General features: G+C 31.7%; 1 protein-coding gene across 2 annotated transcripts in view; it reads right to left on the bottom strand.

Annotated features, from left to right (window-relative positions):
* Nucleotides 1-19229, bottom strand: part of Grp170 (hypoxia up-regulated Grp170 co-chaperone protein) — a 100768-nt gene that overhangs the window by 80493 nt on the left and 1046 nt on the right. For both annotated transcript variants that reach the window (XM_035364251.2, XM_035364252.2), the window contains exons 2-3: nucleotides 18629-18689; nucleotides 1581-1645 (exon numbers count right to left, since the gene is read on the bottom strand). In XM_035364251.2, coding sequence (XP_035220142.1) covers nucleotides 1581-1645; nucleotides 18629-18677 — 114 coding nt within the window. In that variant the 5' untranslated portion in view covers nucleotides 18678-18689. The remainder of the gene's footprint in view (nucleotides 1-1580; nucleotides 1646-18628; nucleotides 18690-19229) is intronic.

The raw sequence follows: 19229 nt of genomic DNA, 5'->3' as shown, positions 1-19229 counted from the left end.
AAGAATAAGTAAAGCCCCAAGACATATTTATTTGGAGTGGGATGTTGCTCATACTGGGCATACAAGCAAAAAAGGAGAAAATTAGATTCCAAGGAATTAAGGTTCAAACAATATAGCAAACTCTACACTTCCCTTAACTTTCTAATTTGAACCAATTTATCATTTTGTTCCATCTGTTGTTAATCTTACCAAAATTACAGTTTTATGAAATGATAATATCTTTGTTTTACTCTTTACCGAAAACTGCACATCTGTCGATTAGCCTACGGATGTCAGAATTTTGAATGCACTGAAATACAGATATAAAACAGTTTTTTGAAAAATCGATGATGAAATAACACTATCCAAGAATCCTAGAAATATTTCCGTATAAAATCTGATGTAAGGGACATTGCATGATTTTAGACAGGAAATGTTTACAGATATTTTTTTAAATGCGTGGCATAATTTATAGCCAACTATCACATTTCATGATGATGGTAAGAGCAACAAATTTAAAGGACATTTTGAACATACAAGAAAAAGTAAAAATTTCTGATTAATGGAATATCAGAAAAAGTGCTAAATGAAGATAATATAACTGAAGTCTTATACTATAATGGCAATGCCTCAATCATCAACCAATTAATGAAATTAATGACAAATATCGGTAATATGTTTTTAGATCCTGAAAATATCACCATTTTAGCTTTGAGTCACATTTTAATTTCATATGGTGGTGATTCAGAAAAAAATCCTTTTTTAAGCAAAAATACTTCTTTCTTAAAGAAATATTAATAAATAATATATTTTTATAAATTTTCTACATGTTATTTAAACTGATGATCTAAAATTTCAGAAATTTCCAAAATCCAGAATCGCCAAAGTCCAGACAATTCTGGATCTTGGATTTTGCAATGTATTTAGATTGTCGAATAGTTCCTAAATAGTATAACACAGATTTTCAGCCATAGCTTTTTTTAACAGGCCCTTGTTTACAGAGGATGGTTAAAATTTCCATTCATAAACTTCTCAAACACCTTCAAACTGTATCATTAGAAACAGTACTTTGTCCATATATTGCATAAAATTTATGAGCAATCTAACTAGTATTTTTCTATTTTTAAAATAAAACAGCATAATACGTTAAAACATCTTAAATTCTTAATATATGGTGAGTATTGTTAATGAAACCTATGACAATGATTATTTTCATTATATAACATTTCAATACAAATTCTAGCAATAGAATTTATTTTTATGCATACACATCAATACTATTTCATATTAACCCTCTGAGCACCATGACTGGCTTTATCTGGTAATGAGATTTTTTGTGATTTTGTATATGTATTAGTGTATAATTAGAGATATTTTGATTTCTTTCTTACTTTAATAATATAAATATTATCTTAATGAATGCAAGTTTATGAAAACAGACTAAAATAAGTAATAACACAAATTTAGCTAAAAAGTGCTGTTTAAACATAGTTCTTCTTGATAGATCCAAAAACCTGCACGCTCAGAGGGTTGAGAAAATTGTTATAATACTGGACACAAATTATTCCATATCCTATGAGCAAAAATCTAATATTACTTACAGAAACTATAGCAACTTTCATCCACTCACTTCCCAGATCTACAGACATAACAGCTAAACCTTGAACTAGAAATATATAAAGATAAATTAATTTCAGTGTTTACACATTTAAAAAAAAAATGACTTAAAGACTAGGTAAGAAAGATATTTCTGTTATATAAGCTCTCAAGATAAAAATAATCTCATCTGGTATTTCTTATTTAATAAATGATTACATAACATTTCATTTTTAAAAGCATGCATTCTGTCAGACAGGTATTTTATTCTTTATTTAAAAACTTATTTTAGAAAATAAGATAATCTTAACCGTGTTTTCATTAATTAAGTGCTAAACCAATGAGAAAATGGTTCGTAATTATTTTGGTTATATTTTATTATTCTAAATAATTGCCACTGCATTTGACAGGTAATAAGCTAATATACCAGAATAAGTATTCAACTTATGAAATGAAATACACAGATTTAAATGTTTACCAAACCAAATATATATATTTTGTTGAATAAAAGTTCAAGATCTTGAAAAATCAAAATATCAATGCTTTATTCTGCTTGAACATGATGTCCCTAAAGCATTAACTCAAAATGTTTTGGATGGTTGCCATATGTATAAACAGTGGTGTATAAAGGGGTATGAAAAGAATACATCTGCATAGAGACCCAATACTTTTAAGGGCCCTCCGATATTCTGCTAAATTAGATATACATGTGTAAATTTTATGTTTAAAGGGAAAACAGAAATAGATTAACATTTTCCCTTCCATAAAAACATAGATATAATTTTCTTACATGAACAAAAGCTATTTTTGGTATCAAGACAGAAGAGAAACACACTGAAGAAAAACATAAAATTAACAAAGCAAGAACCTTGTGTCTGGCATTTTTGTCAACAATTCTACTTATTTTGAGGGCAAACTGGTTCAGATGCCTCTTCATCAGGAGCAAAAAAAAATCTGCAATGAAGGGAAAGACATTGTTGTATCTATACCACACAGAAGTAAAATGAATGATAAGGTAGCACCAACTGTCAGCAAATATAGTAATGAAAACAAAATTAAGTTGATAGAAATTAAAAACCATTAGCGAAGACTGGATTAGACTTTAAAAGTCATTAACTAAACAAGATAATTCTTTGTGAATGTGAAAAAGCTTCAAAAATCAGATTCGCCAATGGAAGAAGCTTTTGGGATAACTTTTGCAGACTAAAGAAGAAAATCATAATAGAAAAAATCAATCAAAAAGTGAATGATGAAAAAAAATCAATTAAAATAATGAAATGAATCATAATGAAAGAAAATCAATCAAAACAATCAATGTAAAAAAAAACCCATCATTTCTCTCCCAGTTCTCCCGTTTTCTTTCTTTTCCCCCAAACATTAAATCTCTATTCATTAATGTTCCAGTCAAAGGAGCACTAAAATGTCTTTAAACTAGGCTTTAAGAATATAATTTTCTCACACACTGAAATTGAAGAGTTAATTTCTCTTACTAAAGCCTCTTTGAGTTAAATCCACTTTGTGTTCCAAAACCAATATTATCAGCGAATTGCAGAATTAGCTATGGGTAATCCTCTCAGTCCTGTTACTTGCTGACATTTACATATACAATAATTTGAGGTAAAATTATTTGAGAGAGTATCTTTTCCTTTCGGGATTCACTATATAGAAGACATTTTTGCATTTTTCTAATGGTAATAAATAAGATTTATAACAGATTTTATCAATTATAAATTCGACTGACAACTTTCGAATTCAGTTCACTTTAGAAACTGAATCTGGCAATGACCTTCCTTTCCTAGGTATTCTTATAATCCACAACTAATCTGATTTCAACAGTACTGTTTACTATAAAACCTTTTTTTTTTTTTTTTTTTTTTTTGACTGCCCCACACTAAGTCATGTCAGCTGGCTAAGCAAAAAAAAAAAGGGTTTTTTTACTATTGTATATTTCATGCTCTCAAAATTTGTTCCTCAGAACCTTTGCTTGTTACTGAAATCAAATATACAATATATTTGTCACTGACTGAGGATTTCCCCCCATGGTCATAGATAAAGCCTTTGAAATTTTCATATTGCCATCAAAGACATTCTGTTATTAGAAACAGCATTAATAATCTTTTTGTGCTTTAATTTCATCCTTCTGCAAGTTACAAAATTGCAGATTCTCCAGAAGTTCAATTTTCAAGTCATTTTCTCACCTATCAATAAAACGCCTGATTCAATTCTTAAAGTCTCCATTTATGACTTTAATTCTTGGTGTGTGTGTGTGTGTGATTATGGCAAAGCCTCGAGGGCTATCTGCCTAAGAGGAGGGATGCCTTCGTGGAGGACTTTCTAAGGGAAACTGGCTCGTATACACGTTACACATGGGGAAAACCACGAAAACGCCCATGCAAGCCAGCCCGTTCGCGGGATTCGAACCTCGGACCGAATTAATTCTTGGTGAATTTACAACATATCGTGTCAGTGTGGTTTGAAGTATATTGACCAAACTCAGAGAGCTATAAACTTTCGCATCAAGGAACAGGAATCTTATGTCTGAAAAGGCGAAAGTAACAAGTCTTCGACAGCTAATCATAGTTGGAAATTTAGTCATAATTTTGATTTTGGTCTCTAAAAATTACCCAAAAAGCTTCTTCCATTGGTGCATTTGAATTTTCTCAATGCTTTTCACATTCACAAAAACTTATCTTGTTTAGTTAATGGCTTTGAGTCCAATCCAGTCCTTCCCAACGCCAAAATTCTGTTGACGTAATTTTTTTTATTATACCTGCTGACAAATGGTAATACTTTCTTGTTTGTTTTACTCTTGTAGAGTATAAATACAAGGATCTGACAAATATATGGAAACAATGGAATAAAACAAATTGCTATAAGTAATATGGTGTGGGAAAACCGCTGGCATTCATGAAAATGCAGTCTTATTGAAATAGATAAATAGAGGTTTTATATGCTTTGCAAGGGCATCTTGTACCCTTCTTCCTGTGAAACGTTGACTTGTTCAGTTAATGATGATGGTGATGGTGGTGGATAGTGCTCATGCAGATTTCTCTCCTAAATAGCCCACACAAAGGTTCAATAATATTGATATCTGGTGACTTTGGTGGCCACGGTAGATGTGAAAGTTCACCCTCATGCCCAGAAAACCAGTCCTGGACAATGTGAACTGAGTGAACAGGAATATGGCATAACCATTGGGGAGCAAAATTTATACCATGAGATGGATGTGATCAAGCCCCGGGTGCCAGTTATGCTTGCTACTCCACTGTCCAAAAGTTCATTCTGTGAATGCTAAAGTGGTTGAATCTTCCAATTCTAAGACCAATGAATTTAATGCAAGTTGTGAAATTATTTCAAATCCCACTGCTTGGATTTGGGCTATGATATCCAGGTGCTACTATGCACGGCTCTAGTGAATGTAAAGGATTCTGCTACTTGTCATGCTTTTTTGGATCCAGGCAGACAGGCTTCTTTAATAACAAGCAATTGCCTAGAAAGATTGAGTTTGTCAAAAAAGAAAAAAAAATGTGATAATTTTATGTTTGGGTACATCAAACACTTGTACAAATGGTGTTTCTCAGATTAGGTTTACAAATCATTTTATGGCAAATCCTTCCTTTGGTACTTCTGTCTACACTGTCAAGAAAATAGTGGGTCAGCTTCTGCACGTTAATTTGGATCCTTTTTGTTCCGAACAGTTCACTGATCTTACCGCAGCGGATCCAAACTTTTACAAGATTGAAAACATTGATAGTCTTCTTGGTATGGATATAACACTTCTAATGTTTAAAGGTCGGACACTTTCTTGGGGAGATGGAAAGCTCTTTCCTGCTCAGTGTCAATTAGGATGGCTAATTGCAGGCTGGGTTCCCTCATGCGAGAAAAACTCAATTGTTCTGGTTAACAACATTCAATTAGTCAGTAATAAATTGTTAAACAACTTTTGGGAACTAGACAAGGTACCTGCCGCAAGCTTCTTAAGTCATGATGAAAAAGCTTGTGAACAGCACTTTACGCATTCTACAGATACTGATGGAAGATATGTCATGAGGTTTCCCTTCCATACCTCACCTTCTCAACTTGGAGATTCCATGACAGCTGTCTCCTCAGATTGAAATACTTGGAGAATTCCTTATCTTTCAACAGTAAAAAATACGAACAATATAAAAATTTATGTTTGAATATTAGGACATATGGAATTGATTTCACAATCTGAGTCTATGAAAACAAATGCATACTTTCTTCCTTATTTCGCTGTTCTTTCAGCACTATAACAAGGCTGAGAGTTGTCTTCAATGGTTCTTCCAAGTCATCATATGGACAATCCTTGAATGAACTTCTAATGATAGGCACGTGAATACAGGATGTTATTCATTATCCTTATTCCTTTTAGAAGTTTTTAAATTGCAGCGAGTGCTGATATAGAAAAAATGTTTATACGTCAGTGTTAATTCTGAGGATACTGATTAGCGAAAAATTCTTTAGAGAGCAAGTCCTGAAGAGCCAGTTAGAGAATACTCACAATCACCTATAACACAACATCAGCACCATTCTTGTGCACAAATGCTATGCAGCAATTGGCTTTAGATGAGAAAAACAATTTTCTTTTGGCTTTATATGTAATCCTAAATGATTTCTATGTTGATGATCTTCTGAGTGGTGCTTCATCAGAGTAAGTAGCTCTAGAGCTAATGAATGAAAGAATATGATGAAGAGAGCTGGATTCAACCTTCAAAAATGGCATTCTAATGTTCCATCAAGATTTAAAAAAACACCAAGTAAAAAAGAAAAAAAAGATCTAATGCACGTGAATTCAGATAAGTACAAAAGATGCCCGTTTTCATTTTGCAGTTCCACTAATCGAAGACAAATTGACATTTTCAAAAAGAGAAGTTGTCTCGGAAGTTTTGCATGTTTTTGATCCCTTGGTCTTTATATCTCCTTCATTATATTTATAAAAAGCTTTCTTCAGGAACTGTAGAAAAACAACTTAACTTGGGATCAATCCATCCTAGAAGACATGACAAAGAGATGGATATCTTTTCACAAAGAACTTCCTCTAATCCAACAATTAAAAATACCTAGATGTCTATTGAAAACACAAAGTGTTAAACTAGAAATTCATGTAATCTGTGATGCTTCTGAAAAGGCTTACTGCAGCGTGATTTATTCAAGATGTATTTCAGAAAATTCAGATACAATCATTTCTTTACTTGCCTCTAAAACAAAGGTTTCGCCTCTGAAAACCCAATCTCTGCCATGTCTAGAATTATTTGCGGCTTTATTGCTAGCAAATTTGTTGCATGCAGTCTTAAGAGACTTTTCTTTACCAGTTAAACACATCATAGCTTGAACAGATTCAATGATAACGATGGCTTGGCTATCTTCTGAACTTTATTACTAGTGGTCATTTGTTGCAAAATGAGTGTCCAAGAGCCAGACGATGACTCTTCAAGTGAAATGGTGTCATGTTTCAGGAATCTATAATCCAGTGGACCTAGGTACAAGAGGTATCTTATCTTATCTTCTCAACTAAAAAATTGTAATAAATGGTTTAAAGGGCCTGACTGGTTAAGCAAACCTATAGATGAAATAGAGAACTTTACATTTCTAGAAACACTTTCTCTTCCTGAAATTGCCTTAAAAGAAGAAAAGAAGTGTTTTAATATGTGTTTTTGAAGTTAAAGAGACTGCCATTATTTCAAAAGATTCTTTGTGGTCCAAATTTACTTTGAGTCTTGGCCTACTGTCTAGGATTTCTGATTAACTGTTCTCATCCTAAGAAGGAATCGTTAGATATCCTAAGAAGGAATCGTTAGATTTCCTAACTACAGAAGAACTCGAGAAAGAAAAAATCAAAATTCTAAAGGTGATTCAACATTCTGAATTCCAGGAAGAAATTTCACATTTACTTAGATCACTCCCCTTGAAAACGAGTAGTAAGATCCTCTGCTTAAATCCATTTCTGAACAAAGAAGGTGTTTTGGGTGTCGGTGGTTGTTTAACCCTTTACGGCACAGTGTGTCTGGTCTGAACACACCTAAAAATTTCCTTCTGTACGCACAGAAAAATCGAATGAAAAAGGATTTATAGGTTACTCTGAACCTTCTTTTTTTAAAGTAGATGGCAGCTCAACACAAACTAGTCCATATATTTTAGCCATGTTTAGTCTTTTAAGACCCTCATTTTTCAAAGAAATCTTCCAGATTTTTTTTAAGGTATAAAAGGAATTGTTTGAAAAGAAATTTTGTATGTTATTTTTTTGTCTGTATGCTAATCTTCTTGTTCTATATTAGTTTTAAATTTTTACCTTGAAATCTTGCCTAAAATCAAACGGCAAACCCTAGGTGTGCCCAGACCGGGCTCACCGATAATCCAGGACAACTGAGAGTCTGTATTCTTTGTTTCAACACATCTCATCAGCCAGTTCATTGACAACATTACTCGTTTCAGCACTCTTTTCATAGCTCTAGTCAATTAGTGTGCCACTTTGGGGCACAGCCACAGAATTAAAACGATAAGTGCTATCTTCACAAAATTTTACTTGTGTACTCCTCTAGGCCTAATTAGACTGCCTATTATTTTTTTTTTATATATATATTATTATTTTTTTTAAACTTTAAATGGTAACGTGTCGGAAAGGGTTAAGAAATGCTAATATTCTGGAAAATAAAAAACATCCAATTCTTCTTCCTAAAAAGCATTTCATCAATGAATTGATCATTAAATACTTCTACCTAAAATAATTACATTCTGTACCTTAGTTATTGATGTGTGTTCTGAGGCAAAGTTTCTGGATGATATCTGCTTGATCTTCCATTCAAAAAGTCCTGAATAAATATATTATTTGCTGCAGATATAGAGCCAAACTTGCAACACAAATCATGTCCAATTTACCTGTCTTACATGCTACATATCCTAGACAATTTTATCATATTGGTGTGGACATCACCGGACGTTTTTACGATCAAACACCAAACTGGACATGGCCAATGGTCTTTCAAATGCTATGTATGCATTTTTGTATGCTTTTCGACGCATGCTATCCATTTAAAAGTAGTCAAGGATCTTTCTTCTAATGCAGGGGTTCTCAACCGGTGGTAAGCAAGAGAAAAATAGGTGATATGCAAAGAAAAAGTATTTTTAACTATTAAATTCAAAAACCTTGTGAAGAAAAAACAAAATTGATAGAAATTTCCTCTGATCGAACTCGAGCTGAAGATGTCAAAAATAATACACTTGTTAACTTTTGTCTGAACCGAAAAATAACTTTAAGGGCATTTCAAATAAAGCTATTAAATTTTTATTGCCTCTTTGTATAAGCTATTTGTGTAAAGAAGGATTTCCTTTCCAGTTATGTTTAAAACTTAAATGCTGAACAAAATTAAAAGTGGATCCAAATTTCCTGTTAAAACTAAATAAGACCACACACAAACAAATTTGTCTCTCTTAAATAGGCCCAAATTTCACACCAAATTTTAGAATTAAAGTATTATAACTTAAATTTTGATAATAAAAATGGTAACCCATTTTTAATTTAAAATATGTTTTATGTATGCATATTCAATACAAACAGCCAATAGGTTGTAGAAATGGCAAAATATATTTTTAACATTTCTATCGAGAAATTAAAAAATAATCATTGTGAAATGTAGCAGTAGTACTTAAGTTTTTCAGTTTTTATTTAGATGATATGCGCAAGTTGAAAGGTTGAGAACCGCTGTTCTAATGCATTCTTAGAATCCCTAAAACGATTTATTGGGAGAAGAGGTAGACCGGTAGTAAAGTGCTAGTCAGCACTACTCTTTTAGACTTGAATTCATTGCATTACAAATTCTTAGTTTCCATTGCAAGTTGTCAGTGTTATTGTAAGGCATGAAGTACATGCCTTTTTTGTTCACAGTTGAAAATAATAAGGGGTTATTTTCACCCTTCTTCTGTGCTGGTATTATTTCACGCCTGTGCGAGAAGTCGCCAGGTTCATTAGTAGGATCTAGATCAGTTTATGCAGCCAAAGAGAGTGAGATCCTAGAGTATTACCTTACAGTCCATGTATTCCACACTTGCTTTAGGTTCAATTTATCTTGAGCCACCCTGTACAATTATAGCAGACTTTCAATTAAGAAGGATTATAGTGAGGACGATAACCACTGTTAACCCAAAAACTCAATCTAATAGTAATTGGCGAGAAAGTTCACGAAAGAGGAATATTTTTTGTTATAGTTAACAACAACAAGAAAAAAAGGTTTTTAAACATTAGTGCAACCACCTTGGTGCAATATGGAGACTTTGCAGATGAAAAGGTAAAAGTTACTTATCACTGTGCAAGCTTACTTTATCAATTTAAATTTTAATTATTAAATAAAAGGTACTATTCCAGGCTGATCTTTGGAATATGATAACTGGTAGTTTGGCGACATTTTGGAGGCGATAAAGGTTACTACCTAGGACTTTGGTAATAATGCGAGAAGCACTCAGTTCCGATTACGCATTATTTTGTGTGAGGGAAATGAGAGATCATGAGATATGTCATGTGACATTAATGGACAAATTACAGTTGTTTAATCGGAAAAGGGGTGAAATCTGGAAATTTCGTATTTAGCTATATTCTGTGTTGTGTGAAACGTGACATTAATGGACGAATTGCAGTTCTTTAATCAGAAAAGGGGGTTAATTCGGAAAAGCTTCATTGTGTGTTGTGTGAAATAGCGTTGATTAATTTTCGGATTGCATGGCGCTATGTAAAGTGAATTCTAAATTTTTAATGCTAATAATAATAAGTTTAATGCTAATAATAATAAGTTTAATGCTAATAATAATAAGTTTTAATGATAATAATAATAAGTTGAGATTGTGTGAAAGGAAGGATATTAGAAGTTTAAATGGCCGTGCAAGAAATATAGTGAAAATGGACATTTTGTGAAAAGGAGTGTACGGAAGGGTACGTGATTTGCTGAAAGTAGTTTGAGTATAGGTGAAATTTTATTAATTTCTTATTACTTGGTGAATAGACTTCCAGTTGACTACTGGATTTAGGATTTAGAAATTAGCAGTAGTACTGCAGCGACGTAATAAAGATTATGGAGAAGATTAGGTAAGTTAGTATTTTTAATCATTTGAGGATATTATTTTTATGCATTGTTGTTCTAAATGTAAGGAGTTAAAATATTATTTGAAAATTGTTATTAGCAATGATTTAGTTTAAAGTAATTAGGATTGTAATCTAATTTTTACTAATTTAATGTATGTGCTTATTTATATTTCAAGTAGTGTTTTTTAATTTAATGATTGTGATTTTGTGAGTTATAGTATTTTCATGCATTTTCGTGAAATTTTTCTAATTTATGAGAAAAAAGCAGTGTACATGGATATAGCGAAGAGTGTGAGGAATGCCATTTTTGTACAATTCTGGGATGTTTTTTTAAGTAAAAATAAGTCGACGTGTACATGGTTTAGTGATATTTTAATTAAATGAAAGTTATTTTGTGAATTTTATGTTTATAGGAATTTGGTATACTTTTCAGTTGAAGTAAACGTATATGGAAGTAATTTAAATATTTGACACTAAGTATTTGTAACCATTTGTAATGTTTGTGGTATGAATTCGTTGGTGACGTTTATAATATAATAAATAATTTAGAGGTAAAAGTTTTTAGATATTTTATTTATTTTATACGTGGAAATGTTCATATTTGGAAAGGGTATATACTTTTTCACGATAAGGTAATTTCATATATGTTCTTTTTACCGGGTTTAAAGATTCAGAAAATTGTCATGCATTTTCGTGAAATTTTTCTAATTTATGAGAAAAAAGCAGTGTACATGGATATAGTGAAGAGTGTGTGCAATGCCATTTTTGTGCAATTCTGGGATTTTTTTTAAGTAAAAATAAGTCGACATGTACATGGTTTATGTGTATGTGTTATTGTGAGAAACGCGCATGGAGTTTCCGATTGTGCACTTTTCCCCAATTTTGCAGTGAATATTTGTCATGATTAAGCAGTTTTGTTAGATAAAATTTCTAGTATAAGTGTAATTTGGCTAGTAGATTGTTGGAAAAATTGTTCAGTAAATAAAAAGAAAAGAAACATGTCTTTACTTCGTGAAGACAAAATGGCGGCGGGGAAAAAAAAAAAATAGAGGGTTGCTGTAGCAGAGTTGCTCGCCAAATTTTCGCCAAAAAATCGCCAAGTTATAATCTAAAGATCAACCCTATTCCGTTTTGAGAGCCGTAAAAAAATTGCAGCGAAAATGTATGCGCAAAAGTGCCAAATTTAGCAAACTCACCCATTTAACAGCGGGCCAAATCTAGCATACGCGCTGATTTCAGATTGCGTAAGTTTACATAGTTCTATATTTCTTAAGACGCCATTGAAATACTAGTTTAATTTTTAAATCCTTTTTTGATATCCTATGGATTTAACAATTTGGGATTTGCCCATGATGAAAAGTTGGCAATAGAATTTTGGGTAAAGTGCAGAACCACCCACTGCTTGACGCATTTTTAAGAATTGCACATACTCGGTATCCATGTGCACATCGACCTATTTTCACTTAAAAAAAAATCTTAGAATAGCACAGAAATGGCACTGAGAAACTTTACACATCAACCTATTTTGGTTGATCTTTACATTATGGTAACTTGGCGTTTTTTTGGTGAAAATTTGGCGACCAACTCTCCTACAGCAACCCTCTATTTTTTTTTCCCGCCGCCATTTTGTCTTCACGAAGTAAAGACAGGTTTCTCTTCTTTTTATCTACTGAACACTTCTTATAACGATCTACTAGCCGAATTACACTTATGCTAGAAATTTTATCTAACAAAACTGCTTAATCATGACAAATATTCACTGCAAAATTGGGAAAAAGTGCACAATACCATACTCCTTACGCGTTTTTCAAAATAACACATACTCATAAACCATGTACACGCCGACTTATTTTTACTTAAAAAAACATCCCAGAATTGCACAAAAATGGCATTGCGCACACTCTTCACTATATCCATGTACACTGCTTTTTTCTCATAAATTAGAAAAATTTCACGAAAATACATGACAATTTTCTCAATCTTTAAACCCGGTAAAAAGAACATACATGAAATTACCTGATCGCGAAAAAGTATTTACCCTTTCCAAATATGAACATTTCCACATATAAAATAAATAAAATATCCAAAAACTTTTACCTCTAAATCATCTATTACATTATACACGTCACCAACGAATTCATACCGCAAGCATTACAAATACTTAGTATCAAATATTTAAATTATTTCCATGCACGTTTACTTCAACTTAAACGTGTACCAAATTCCTACAAACATAAAATTCACAAAATGACTATCATTTAATTAAAATATCACTAAACCATGTACACGTCGACTTATTTTTACTTAAAACATCCCAGAATTGCACAAAAATGGCATTGCGCACACTCTTCACTATATCCATGTACACTGCATTTTTCTCATAAATTAGAAAAATTTCACGAAAATACATGACAATTTTCTCAATCTTTAAACCCGGTAAAAAGAACATATATGAAATTACCTGATCGCGAAAAAGTAATGAACATTTCCACATATAAAATAAATAAAATATCCAAAAACCTTTACCTCTAAATCATCTATTACATTATACACGTCATCAACGAATTCATACCGCAACCATTACAAATACTTAGTGTCAGATATTTAAATTATTTCCATGCACGTTTACTTCAACTAAAACGTATACCAAATTCCTACAAACATAAAATTCACAAAATAACTATCATTTAATTAAAATATAATTAAATTCAAAAACACTACTTAAAATATAAATGAGCACATACATTAAATTAATACATACATAAATACCCATTTCGAATTCACTTTAGTTACGGCCATGGGATCCAAAAATTCACGAACACTGTTTCACACAACATAGAATAAAGCCAAATACAAAATTTCCAGATTTTTTCCCGATTTCCCCCCTTTTCCGATTAAAGAACCGTAATTCGTCCATTAATATCGCATGACATATCCCATGATCTCTCATTTCCCTCACACAAAATAATGCGTAATCGGAACTGAGTACTGCTCACATTATTACCAAAGTGCCAGGTAGTAACCTTTATCGCCTCCAAAATGTCGCCAAACTACCAGTTACCATATTGTAAAGATCAACCCCTATTTTCACTTAAAAAGTAAAAGAAAATTGACAAAAATCCAATTGTTTGAAACCCTTGTAAAAAGCGGTAAATAAATAAGTGAGCAATTCTGCACTTTACCGAGAATATTTTCAAAGAAAAGCAATCATTCATTTTAGAAAATTACGAGATGAAATTATGCTTTAGCGATAAGTCGGTAGCAAAATAGCGATGCAGGCATCCATTCAGTTATGTTTAGCAATTTTTATATAAATTATAATAATGATCTGAAATAGTTATTTACTCTTATGCTTCCATTCAGTCATGTTTAGCCTTTTTCATATAAATTATAATAATAAAAAAGTAATATGAAATTAACCTTTCATCTAAATTAAAACATCAATTTTAAATAGTTATTTACTAATATACTTCCTTTCTTGCCGCAATTATTTTTGGCAGCATTGGCATCAACAATGGTTTGGCGATTTTTTATGGCCCTCGAAACCGAATAGTACCAAATAAAATTATACTTTAAAATACTCCCATTTTTCGCAAAATTCTTTTGTAATTTTTCTCTGCTGATATTCCTATATGCATAGCAATCTCTTTTCGCTTTAAAAAGCATCAGAAAATATCACAACCTCAGTACCATACACTGACTATGTACTAAACACTTATCGTTCCCTCTTGTGATTTTCCTCAAATATACTGCATTCCTGCAGATATTTTACTGCAGTTTCTTTCATTGTTGGCAAATTCCATGAGCACATATTTTAAAATCGAGTTTAAAGTAAAAAATAGAAACATTTGTACATAAAAACAATTGGAACTTGGAATGCAACAAGAATGCATATGAAAATGATGAAGTTGCTCAAACGAACGATTATAAGAGCATATTTATCTGAAGAATGCTTCTGCTGCAACTGCTTGGCTCATTCTGAAAATTTAGCAACTTCTACTAAGGTGGATGTAGTAATATGCAAGTCCAAACAATTACTGTTAACAATTCACTAGTATTTCCAGACAATTTAATTTGAAGAATAAGTTCCCTTGGTTATGTAAATTAAATAGAAATTTTAAACAAAAACAAGCTTCAAAAGAAAAAGAAAGTTTCGGCTAATCTTTGGAATATGGTAACAGGTAGTTCAACATTTTGGTAAGGCGATAAAGGTTACTAGCTAGGACTTTAGCAGTGTACATGGATAAAGTCAAGAGTGTGCGCAATGCCATTTTTGTGCAATTCTGGGATGTTTTTTTAAGTAAAAATAAGTCGACGTGTACATGGTTTAGTGATATTTTAATTAAATGATCGTTATTTTGCGAATTTTATGTTTGTAGGAATTTGGTATATGTTTCAGTTGAAGTAAACGTGTATGGAAATAATTTAAATCTTTGATACTAAGTATTTGTAATGCTTGCGGTATGAATTCGTTGGTGACGTGTATAATGTAATAGATGATTTAGAGGTAAAAGTTTTTGGATATTTTATTTATTTTATATGTGGAAATGTTCATATTTGGAAAGGGTAAATACTTTTTCGCGATCAGGTAATTTCATATATGTTCTTTTTACCGGGTTTAAAGATTGAGAAAATTGTCATGTATTTTCGTGAAATTTTTCTAATTTATGAGAAAAAAGCAGTGTACATGGATATAGTGAAGAGTGTGCGCAATGCCATGATGAAGAACTAAATTATTTAAAAGCAATAGCTATTGACAGGGGCTTTTCACCCAACATTATTAATCAAGCAGTTAAAAAATTCTCATCTCAACACACTAAAAGCCACACTCTTATTTTAGGAGATTATAAAAATTCTGTTGTCATTCCCTTCTTTCCATCAATTAGCTATAAAGTTGCACATATTTTGCAGAAATTTAACTTTCGGGTTGTTTACTCTCCCATCAATAAAATTCCAACTTCTATACTCAAGGACCCCATTCCGGATATGAATTCCTGGGGTATTTATAGGATTCCTTGCCAGTGCGGTTTAATTTACATTGGCCAAACTCAGAGAGCCTTAAAATTTCGCGTCAAAGAACATGAGGCATATGTTAGAAAAAAGTAAACACAGAAGACTTCTGTCGCTCAACATTGTTGGTCCGAAAATCACACTTTCAATTTTTCTGCTGCCAAAATTATTCAAAAAACATCTTCCATTGGAGAACTGGATTTTCTAGAGGCATTTCACATTCATAAAAATCTTTCTGTTCTAGTTAACGATCCTAATTCCAATCCAAATTTGCCTTCGGCTTTTAGAGAAATTATGTTTTAGTTCTGGTTTCGCCAACAGATGGCGCCACTTGCTTATTCTTGTCCAGGCTTTCTTATCTTATCTAAACATTATTTCCTATCTTGTTCATTTGCGGTTTTGCAGCTGAAGATGATGGTTCGGTAAAACCATCGAAACTAGTCCTGTGAAAATTTTGTAGATTAACGCTGATTTTTGTTGTTTGACTTCTGAATTGGTGTTTATTCGGCGTGTTATTGTGTCTTACTTATATTAGTATTTTATACTCATAGTAAATGTATTTATTTACATTTGCCTACCATCTTAAAAAACGACATTTTCAACAAAAAATTAATTCATTATTTTTAACAATATTTATTTTTTTTAAGTTTTGAATACTTTAGTATGCGTAAAATATGTAAAAACAGCATTTTTCAAATTGTCAACGATTGTAAAAACTGCACCAACATAAATAGGCAAAAATCCGTGCAACTGTCTAACAAAGTAACACCGCAAGTTGATCGTATTAAATATTTTGGGATAATATTGATTCATATACTATGAATATTATTCTTCCCATATAGTTCTCTCAGTACTACTCTTATATACGACCTCAGATGTACGACGTTGCCAAATGTGGCGATATGTGTTCTGCACCGATTTTTGGCACGTTGTTTGTATGGCAACCCTTTTGATGTTGAAACTTTAATTTGCTGGAGTGGTTGGTTGGTTTGGTGGGCATTTTGAAATGGCTTATGTTGCAATGAAAGACATGGTGGCAAAATTTCAGTCGCTTATTTTGGATTGTGTGCAGGGTAGATTCAGTATTAAAAGGTGCGATGCTTGAGTTGTTAACGAGTTTGTTCATAGGTGTGTTTATAAGGGATTTTATTCACAAATGTATGCTGTACTTTGTATGTTCTGTGTATCAAAAGATAGAGTGGAAGGATAAAGTGGTAGAAATTGATGAGTTTTGCTGATGTTTGGAACTGATATTTCTGCTCTTCAAAGAAGCATTCCCAATTGTAAGTGCATTTTATTTTATTTTTTTGCTATGAATTTCTGTTATTATACTCGTTTTTTGAATTGTTTGTAATTTTTTTAGTTATTTTGTTAATTTGTGCGCAATGCCGAGGCTGTGCACAATGCCTGGATTGTGCAATTTGCTGATGTTTTTTAAGTTAAAACAGAACGTCGTGTACATTGTATTGTTCGAAATTTATTGTTACGTTAGTTTATTTTAGCGAGGTGTGCGTAATTCCTAGATTCCTACGCTGCATAGATTGTGCAATTCTCTGATTTTTTTAAGTTGAAATAGATTGCTGTGTACATGGATTATTGTCAAATATTTTTGATTAGAAACTTTACGTTTTTGTTAACTAAATTTTTTGTTTTGGATTTTTGGCATAAATTGTGTAGTAAAACAAACCGCGTATTTTGTAGACATTTTAGGCTTAAAGTTTGAAATGTAGTCAAAAAATTTAGATAGTAATATGGCACCACAGAGTTTCTCACCAAAAATGTTTGGCAAGAAATTTTTCGACAACCGAGGGTGTGTAGAAGTGTAGTTCCATTCTCTCTTATAAGCAAACTTAGTTTTTCTTATATTTTCATAAATGCAGATTCATCTTAAATTTTAATGTGGCTCCAACTATAATTTGATTCCTCTCCCATTAATAACAGAAAATTTCTTGGTACTTTTCCGTTTTGCCGGCGCAAGCGATAAAGTCGCCAATAATGGTACAACCGATGCCAAACGGAATATTCTCGCTGGTAACCTTTTACGCCTCATTTTCAAAACAAGTCGCAGCTTTTTCTTATCAGATTGATTGTTTCTTTCAATACTGGCATATAATTACACAGAAGTTTTATCAGATAGTTCAGTTTTATGTCTAAGGCCATTTTCGGTAATTAGGTCAATTAGGATGCTATCACAGCTCTTACCCGAAGCCGAAAATATAGAAAAGGAAAGTCAAGAGTTAAATTCATCAATTCTAATGAGAATGCATTAGTGAAGTAAAGCACTGCAGTTTTACATAATTTCTGAATAAGCTATTCGTACGCATTGAAATATTTCTTGCATTTAAACTTGTGTTTCAAATTAATATTTAACTTGAAATTAATGTAGATAATTACTGAGAGCATTAGATTTTTGTAGAGTTGTTTACGTGAGATGAGATCGCTTGGAGTCACGTGATATGAACCGGCGAATCAGGATGTTGAACCATGAAAGCATAGTAAATTCTTAAATTAATGTCTTTTTAAAAATTTATTGTCTTTATTTATTGGCTTTTAATAAAGTTTTAAGCAATATTAAAATGTTTATGCCTTTAAAAAAAAAAAAAAATTCTTAGAACTAAAATTTTTTATGTGTATACTGTATGTTGTCGCCAATAAAGTCTGCTTGGCGAGATTTGCGCCGGTGAAACGGAAAAGTACCAATTTCTTATAGCCAAGTCTCTTATTTATTTGTTTAGATCACTTCAATAATTTCATTTCTAGCAACACAATACATTTTAAAGGCAATCAACCAATGAACTGCAAAAATCTATTTTTAACCTTAAAATGAAATATACAAATGAAATTTATAAATGTAATTTATATCTCTGAGAGTTATAGTACAAATATTATCAATGATACTAAACACACACAGTTAATATTATCAAGGTAATTATTTAAGAGTGACCGACTTACCATTTTGATACATATTTGCTAGTGCAAGTAATATCCAAAAACTCAACATTTTGATATTTACCTATTCAAAGTAAAATAAATTATATTACAAAAAACATTAAATAAGTGTATATATATATATAGTACAGAGTTCGAGCACTGCACAGTGAAGAACAATGCAATATTTACAGTGCTGTAAACACTTGCCATAAATAGAATATGAATGAAATACATTCCTGAAATATTTTTAATTAATATAAACATTTCACATTTTCAATTTCATAATATGTTTTTAAAATACACTACAAGATACCTATTTTGACAAATGTGTACTGTTATCATATGATCTTTATCATATGTTTTAGGTTTAAGGTAAGGCAAGGGCATACATATTTATCATACGTTTAAGGTAAGGCAAGAGCATACATATGTAAAACAAAAGTATCCTAAAAAGGCCAATATATGAAACCTACAAAGCCTGATCACAGTTACGAACTATTAAATTATTTGGCTTCCAACAATCATAAATATTTTCTCAATATTTATAACTTTCTTTATAAATCATATTTTTTAATTAGAAAATGATAAATATTTGTTTTTCAAAAATAACCTTTCGCAGAAT

This window comes from Stegodyphus dumicola, chromosome 3 (assembly GCF_044657685.1).
Source record: "Stegodyphus dumicola isolate Sdum_Otavi_A_Nest chromosome 3, ASM4465768v1".
Lineage (NCBI taxonomy): Eukaryota > Metazoa > Arthropoda > Arachnida > Araneae > Eresidae > Stegodyphus > Stegodyphus dumicola.
The sequence above is the reverse complement of the archived record's forward strand: the minus strand, read 5'-3'. Positions and strand labels throughout refer to the sequence as shown.